The following is an 8,620-nucleotide window of genomic DNA, read 5'->3' as shown; positions in this document are numbered from 1 at the left end:
AAAAATAGTACATTTACCTGATGTCATGCTTATCTTTAAAAGTATTCTACCATTACATTGCATCAAATGCTATATTACTCATCACATGCCATATTTTCATCTGCTAGATGCTCCTAAGAACACATCAGTGTCAGTCACTCCCTCTGGTTCTTTGTTGGTGGGCAGCTCTGTGACTCTGACCTGCAGCAGTAATGCCAACCCAGCAGTGCAGAACTACATCTGGTATAAAGTGAATGGGACAGAGATAAACACTGTAGGAACTGGACAGAATCTCACCTTTAATGTGACTGAGTCCGGTGGCACTGAACAGTACTACTGTGAAGCACAGAATGAATATGGCAAGGAGAACTCAAAAACTGTACAGCTGAATGTGATATGTATGTTCAGTGCATCTATTATATAATTGTATAAATCATATTATTGTTATATGTGTGCAGCTGTCATATTAGTAACTGTGGATCCTGTGTTCAGACATGCCTCAGATCTCTGGCTCTGGGAGCTGCAGCAGAACTGCAGCAGAGATCAGCTGCTCCTGTGAGAGCCGTGGGAATCCCTCTCCCAGCATGGAGTGGCGTGTGTCTGGACTGCGGGTCACTAACTCTACTGAGAGAGTCATCAGGGAGGAGCAGCTGGGGAACACAGGCCTGAGGAGCTCCCTCACCATGCGCCAATCACAGGGAGACACGCCCACTCTCCTCTGCGTCAGCACCAACACTCTCGGCTCCTCCAGCCTCCAGCTCCACCTCCCATCACCACAGCAACACGCAGGTATTTACATACATGGCTATTCATAATAGTGGACTTTAACTGTAAGCCGTAAGGCCTAAATAGCACTGTTATAAATGTGTAACATCTATTATCACCATTCAGACAGACAGCTCATTAAAGTGTTACCAACATTTTACTGCACACTGACTAATCCAGTGGAGATGTGTTGTTTATTTCAATATGGCTTACAATTCTGTAGGTTTCCAGTTCTGTTTATGACGTTGTTTCTACTTTATCGGACACAGTCCACAGACTCTCTTACTCTGGTTTTGTATGAAGTTGTGCATCCAAAATCTGTAAGATCTGAATTTGATTAAATAGAATTAGAGGGGCAGAGTACTCTGGCTTTTATGAATAGTTTAAAATTGGGAGATGAAGTTCTTACCCTGATTCTAAAACACATTTTCACTGTTGGATATCTGTAAACAAGTGAAGTCTGATGATGTCTTTTAACAGGGCCGGCCTTAGGATTTTGGTGGCCCTAAACAAATCTGTTTGAGCGGGGGTTAGGGGGTGCTGTTGGATTCTGTTGAGCGGGGGTGGGGAGGTGCTGTTGGATTCTGTCGAGGGGGGTGTTGGGGGGATGGGGGGGGGGCAGTTCGCTTGGTGAAATCCTCCTTACATTATATTGTTATGAAATGTTCTGTTGCCATTCCATTTACTTTATAGCTCTAGTTCCACAATAGGGGATGAATAACGTAATTAGGAAAATATCGTTATTTACCTTAGATAAATATTGGATCGTGTGGCACCCCCCTCGTGGTCGTGTGGCCCCCCCTAGCGGTTGTGGCCCTAAACAACCGCATAGATCGTTTATGCCACGGGCCGGCCCTGTCTTTTAAATAAGTCTTTTAGGCATGAATGAGGTCCAATCATCATGATTAAAATCATCATGTTTTTTTTTTCAGGATTAAATTTCAATCCACTGTTACATATTATCATCATAGGAATGATTTGTCTGTATGTGCTGACTGTTGGATTCTGTATCCACAAAAATAAAAGGTACAGTCATCTTGATCCTACTGCTGATAAAATATATCATTACCATAGTCTCTGACCAGATACTGAGAGGCAATTATGCTTTCAGTAAAATATTTTAAAAGTTGAAACTATCCCATCCAGTAAATGCATGCGGCTTGCAGAGACATGCTGGATAATCAGAGGCAATAACACATTCTCTCTCTACTCTGATTTTCATGTCTCCAGGTTGTCTAGAAGACTGAAGGTGAGTCTCACCATCCTTTCCTCCTCTTCCTCTTCTGAAACACTCTGCAGCTCAGCCTGATTTCACCTCTATTTTACATTCACACCATCTGTGTGTCTTTTCCTTTAAAGGGAGGGAGGGACGGGGACACATATGCCAGTCTGCAGCTCCCCAACATCAGCCCTGACTATGACGTGCTGCAGGTGAGCAAGTGTGATACAGAGAAATATACACCAGGGGGCGCCACTACGCTCATATTTATGAAAACTCATATTTATGAAAATTAAATGTTTGCAGATTCCCTCAGTATCAGAGTTGTGTGTAGTAAAGACAGGATGAGATCTGTATTAGTTTTTAATCACTCAATCCAAACAGAGGAGAAAACCTCACAGACTCAGCTGAAGGGCTAAAATGCTCTTTTCTTGCCCTTAATGTTGATGCAGAAGCCTTTTGTTCTTTTCAAAAAACTGAAGTCTTAAGCCATCACAGTGAAGTCTCCAGACTAAGGCTGAATCCACTGATCCGCCAACAAGTTCACTTGGCATCGCTCTCGCCTTCCACAATCGATGCGGGCATAGTAAAATTTTAAATGGGGGATAATATACAAGTCAGATCTTTAATTGGTCACTTTGTTTTCTTACCTCTTGTCGCTGGCTATCCCAACATGCCTTGCAGAGGCAAAGAATTGTCTCTCATTGACAATGAAGAGAGGCGATTACAAATTGGCTTCTCGTCAGAGGATATGTGCCTTCACTGTTAAAATTCAAAGAATGCATACATAATTGGATATATTTTTTTTTAATTTCACAAGTTTTTGCAGAGTTAATTTTGTAATAAAAAAGGTTTTGTCTTTCCACTTTTTCCTCTTCATATGAACATAGGCACTGTCCTGAGACTATGCCGGTTCGTGCACTGAGGTGTTCCTTTAAATAACCATGAACCTGCGTGTGTGTGTGTGTGCTGTATATGTTAGGTAAAAAACAAGCATCAGAAACACACAGGGAGTACACAAGATGAGAACGATGATTACCAGAACGCTGAAGATGGAAACAGACCAGATTCAGGGGCTAATTCAAAATGTGAGCATGTTTTGTTTCTTTTAAAGCTGATTTATTTCTGTTTTAAAAATAAAAATAAAACAACAAACCACTGAATGTTGAGGGTAATTTCTATCTATCTGTCCTAAGAGCATTTTTATGACATGCAGAGATGTTTATTTAGTATTTATCCTGAAGAATAGAATTTTGTTTTTTTCATTTTTCATTCTTTTTACGGAATGACTATGTTTGTACACTGCAATTGCATCTCTTGTGCTTTAATGACTGTATGCCATAGGTTGTCGCTTTAATTCGGCTGCTGTCTGTTTTTGAGAACACCAAATCAAAATTGCATCCTCATGGATTTTCAAAGAATGTTACATTGTGCTCTAGGGTTGTTATACGTTTTTAAAAAGTCCCTTGTCCCTCTCCTGAATTTGGAAAGCTGGTTTTCAGCCATTCTCCATCTTATGGTTGGAACAGTCTGCTGAAAAGCTTACAGGAGAAAGACTAATACCAATAGCTGATTTCAAACATCCCCAGGTAATACTAGTGCCGTGCGAACAGGGCTAAAGGTAAAGAAGGAGGATGAGACTGAGGTGCAGATAATTTTGTTCTCTTTTCAGAGCAAGGCTGAAGATCAGAGAGGGCTCCTGTTCACAGATGGATGACGGTGTGAACTTCGGTCTAAACCCACATGAGAATAATATTCTGTTTTAAAGGGGCAGTTCACCCGAAAATGAAAGAAAGCTACGTTTCATCTTACTAGGAGTGTTATCTATCCATCCAGGTAGTTTTTCTGAGATTTGATGAGATGTGTTAAACTTTCTGTTTTTCTCTATCTTTCTCTCACTCTCTCATCTCTCTCTCTTTTTCTCTCTCTCTCTCTTCCCCACTTATTCAAAGCACTGTGCTTATGCATTTATGATGAAGAAAGTTTATTTTTCAAAGTTAATTGTACTTTTTTTATGGCAGAATTTAAAAAGGTTGGTTGAGTGAGATAGACTGAAAGGACCTTTTACAGTCTTGCAAAGAAAGCTGGGGGAGAACAGGTCTTAAACACAACTGCATTCCTTTTGTAGTCTTTTTGAAGTTGTATATAAAATAAGGGCAGGACTAAATGAGGTATGTGTTTTTTATTAATTTTTGTTGTACAATTAAGGAAAGAACAAACAAAAATAATCTTCTGTACAATAGCAATTTGAATTATGTACAGTAAAAAGTGTTGCTCTAACAGGATTTATGTCGTCAAAAAGGGATAAAATGTATTTGCTGGTTTGACATTGAACATTTGTTTAAGTTAGGTGTGGATTTACTGTTCAAACATAATCAAATTCTGATTTGATTATAAACTGTCTACTAAAACTGCCTAGGTTCATATTAGAAGCTATCTTTGAAGTTTAAAAAAATGTTTTTAGTTTACTTGATGACCGCTATTGTGCTCCCATATTTAATTACATTCATTACGATTGCTTTGACTTATTTTGCACAACAGAGTTGCAATGTGCAAAACTCTTAACACAGAATGCTGTACTGTTCATTTTGGGTTCAAAATGTAATATAGCATGCAAAATAAAAACACCAGTGTCAAATCAGAGAATATTATATGCAAAAGATTATCACAGCACCAGAACATTAGATATTTCAAACAATGAAGTTAAATCATTGCTGCACTTTCAATATACAACAGTCACCAGCAAATAATGCTGCCAAACACAAAATCCTTCTGATCAAAAACGAGTTTGAAAGCGTTCTTCCTAACGCAAAATGCTATACTCCTAATATTGGGCTCAAAATCATATATAGCATGCACAATAGAAACAACTGAACCAAATTAGATTGTATTGTATGCTAAAGTTTATCATAGTGTAGCGTTCGGCGCGGGAAAGAGGCGGAGACGGGGTTGTCCGTTTCCGAATTGCCCCAGCGGAGCTTCACTATATTGCAGACTTCGCTTATTAACAGTTCTAAAGATCCGTCACGTTCGATCGGGCGAACAGCTGTTTTCTAGCCCTGGGACGCCCCGATTGGCTTAATTCGCTGCCCTCGGTACACCAATCACCAATCACATTAGCGAGAGCCAATCGCAACATCAAGCACACAATAACAACAACACAAAACTATCATTACTTACAGCGATATTCATAGCGACATTAACAACACTACTGTACACAAGCGTAAGGGTCCAACGATCACAAATACAACGAAGTTAGCTAGCGCTACATAAGCGACTATTAACAGGCTATGCACATTTAATAACAACACAAACACGATCATGCATTTACAAATATTTACAGCTAGCTACAATAACGGAGGTGAGATCGCCACAATAGTGTCAGAACAGTGCATATGTTCATCGTAGAAGTTTTAAATTATTTAATTATTGGTGCATTTTCAAATACAACGGCCATTATGAAATAATGCGGTCAAACACAAAATACTTGTTAGCAAAAAAGAGTATGCAATGGTCATTTCCCTCATAGGTACTTGAAATTATGTACAGCAAGCATCCCCTGTGATAGACTGCAGTATAGCGCTTGTGTTTTTATGGAAGACTAACAAAATATTAGATTAGATTATATGAAGTTTAATCATTAAAGAAAAATCATACAGTAATGCAGTACTGTAAACACAACTGTATTGTACAGTAAAACCAAAAATAGTAAAAGCAAAAACAGTTACAGTAACAACAAACTTTACCATAAAGTACAAAAAAAAAACTGCTTTTTGGTGCTTAAGCAGCATTTTGCCTCTCCGCTGCATTTGGCCACAGAATTTCGTCGACGTTGCATCTGATGTCTTCGTTGGCAAGATAGTGCTGGTAAAATCTTTTAGAGTGCCTTATCCACCCCTGACACTGCTGGGCTGTAATGTCATCGCATGCCTCATCCATGGCCTGAAGGAACATTGCCTGCTCATATGGACGCCTATTGTATACCTTCCACCTCCAGGCCGAGAAAAACTCCTCGATGGGGTTCATAAAGGGGGAGTAAGGTGGAAGGAATTTTGATCGGAACTCTGGATGGGCTGTAAACCGGTCTCGCACAGCCAATGCACGATGGAAGTTTACATTGTTCCAGACAATGATGGACACCATCAGAGCATTTGGCTGTAAGAGACGGTTGTACAGCCCATCCAGAAAATGTATGAGGCGCACAGAGTTGTATGCCCCCAGCAGAGGGTCACAAGCCTCAACTGCATTGTGGGAAACGGCAGCACACATTGAGATGTTGTCTCCACGCTGTCCCGGAACATCAACAGTGGCCCTCTGCCCAATTACATTCCAGCCACAACGCCGGCGCTTGCTGTGTCCACGTGTCGCAAAAGACAACGACGGCATCCATGTACACAGCGCAACCCTCTAGGCCCGCCAACACCCTGTTCGTGAGTCTCTGAAACGTCGAAGGAGAATGTTGTTCCGCTTTACCAACCAACACTGACTGCAGCATAACGACTTGTTCATCCTCCGGCCGATTAAGAACTTTAGCTAGTCTCTCAAACAGCACAAAAAACGTGTCTGGGTCTTTTTCAGAAAATTTAGGGATTGGACAAAGATTGCGGGTGACATCAAAACCAGAGGAGCCAGAATTCCCATCTAAAAAACTAAGTACAGAAGCCAAGTACAAACCCAGGTCGACCTACCAAAGATTGTCTTAGTACTTTGCTCTTTAAATTTCTCACGCTCAAGCCAACTTATCCTGTTCAAATTTTAGTTTTGCAAACTCAATTTTCTCCTTTAAATCCTGTTCGGATTTTACTTTTCCAACTTCAAACCTTAACCTCTGCATTTCAAAGTCATGCTTGACTGTCTCTAATTGCACCTGGTCGCGAAACGACATCTCATGTTCCAATTCAGACTCACTCCCTGGCTCTTGAGATGGCGGTGCAGCTGGTATGGGTGCTAAGGACAACGTAATGTCCTGTTCAGATGCTAAATGAATTGCCATGACTCTTAAATCACCTTTTTTGTGTGCAGATGTTACAGTGCCACCCCAAAACACTACTAGTTGACTTAATTCAGCCTTAGTAAAGGACAAGAATACCCTTCGAAAACCCTTGTCTTTCCCACTCTCTATGGCATCAAGGTCAGACATCGTGTTAAATTGTGACAAACAAGGGAATTGCAATAGAGATGCAACCTCCTGAACGGAAAATTTAAGAAGGATGAGCAGGGCACAAAGTGAGAAACGTGCAGGCAACCCGGAAAAAAAAAACAGCACCCCGCTATACTAACGGAATCCCTAGTCGTCATGTGACGTCACGGCGGGGTATTTAATCACTCAACCCTGCAGCATAACACACAACCTGACAGACTGCGCATCACACCACGGAACGAACCCAGGACAAATGCCACAAACCGATTTAGTCACACAAAAATAACAAACACCCACCAAAATCGCCAAACAGTATCCCTGAAGGACACTGTCGCTACAGCCTAATTGGGGTAATTGTGCACAGCTCTAGTAGTAAAACACCGGCATGTTGCCTGTCCAGATCTGTGTATCACTACTCACCCCTCCTCAATCGGCGACTGCAGCACAGAGGCAGAGAAGAAAAAAAAAACTCAGTGCTGTAACGAAAACACAGTTCAGTTATTCTCTCCACCCGTACGCTCAACGGCGTAACAATTTAGAAGGCTTTACTTCAACTTCAACCAAGCTTCTTCTAAAACAAAAACAATGCCACATGTGTCAAAAGAAATGTTTTTAATATAGCCAAACTCAAGCTCAAGGTTACAGCAATTCAACTCAATTAAGTTATTCCTTCAAAGGGGCTATCCAAACAGACCCGCACTTGCTGGTCTGCACAAGGCATGCACATAAACAGCTCACCAACACTTCCTGTACCACACTCGCCACTGATAGGCCAGAACCCCAGGGCACATCCGCGCCTACGTACAAACCAGGAAGCAAACACTAGCTCTGCTTAATGCAAATCGAGAGAGCCACATGGCAAACCGATTATAACACTTTACTCATGCTAATTAAATATCAAAAAGGGACACGTTTGTGACCCACAAACAATCCCGGACGAGCCCCAAATTCATGTGACGACCCGGCTCAAGGACCGACACATGAAACGGACACCAGACTTTGGTTGAAGGAAATAACAAGTGTTTATTGAAAAAGAGAACAAAACCAAACCAAACCGAAACCAAACTAACTATATCAGCGTCAGTAATCAGTGTGCATGGAGGTGTTGGGTGCCTGAAGTGTTTGGGTCTGCTAACTAAAGCATAAAAATATGTACGAGGAAAAAGTGCAGCAGCGTCTGTGGCAGTCAGGCTTCCAGCTGGTGGAGAGAGAGAGTGAACGCCCATCATCCTTGCCCTCTTAAGGACTGCGAACAGCTGCATGCAGTCAGGACTGCTACTCCTGACAGCACGCAGCACCCCGGCCAACAAGGGCAAATACACAGACAGGTGAAAACAAGAGGGGAGGGGCGCACGCAAGGCCTGACAGCGCTGAATGGGCCCCCTGGCGAAATTGGACCATAGGCACGTGCCTAGTTTTCCTTGATCCGGCCCTTGAGACCAATGGGCAGGCCCACACACATACATACATAATCCTAATGTGATGTCTAGGGCATAATGTCAACCAGTCTTCACATT

At 41.7% G+C, this 8,620-nt stretch overlaps 1 protein-coding gene across 1 annotated transcript; it reads left to right on the top strand.

Moving 5' to 3' along the window:
* Positions 1 to 138: 138 nt before the first annotated feature.
* On the top strand, positions 139 to 4,302 carry LOC135246518 (sialic acid-binding Ig-like lectin 10). The gene is made up of 7 exons (XM_064319949.1): positions 139 to 377; positions 472 to 768; positions 1,677 to 1,770; positions 1,975 to 1,993; positions 2,104 to 2,175; positions 2,946 to 3,051; positions 3,636 to 4,302. Coding segments are annotated over exons 2-7 (588 nt in total). The 5' UTR covers positions 139 to 377; positions 472 to 473; the 3' UTR covers positions 3,638 to 4,302.
* Positions 4,303 to 8,620: the final 4,318 nt, after the last annotated feature.

The sequence above is a fragment of the Anguilla rostrata genome, unplaced genomic scaffold, assembly GCF_018555375.3.
Source record: "Anguilla rostrata isolate EN2019 unplaced genomic scaffold, ASM1855537v3 scaf0445, whole genome shotgun sequence".
NCBI classification, from domain to species: domain Eukaryota; kingdom Metazoa; phylum Chordata; class Actinopteri; order Anguilliformes; family Anguillidae; genus Anguilla; species Anguilla rostrata.
The sequence above is the reverse complement of the archived record's forward strand: the minus strand, read 5'-3'. Positions and strand labels throughout refer to the sequence as shown.

Excerpts from the sequence above, each read along its gene's own strand:
- LOC135246518 (XM_064319949.1), top strand. The coding sequence starts at position 474 with ATGCCTCAGATCTCTGGCTCTGGGAGCTGCAGCAGAACTGCAGCAGAG. Across the intron at positions 769-1,676 it reads ATCACCACAGCAACACGCAG|GATTAAATTTCAATCCACTG; the intron begins GTATTTACATAC and ends TTTTTTTTTCAG. Across the intron at positions 2,176-2,945 it reads CTGACTATGACGTGCTGCAG|GTAAAAAACAAGCATCAGAA; the intron begins GTGAGCAAGTGT and ends TGTATATGTTAG.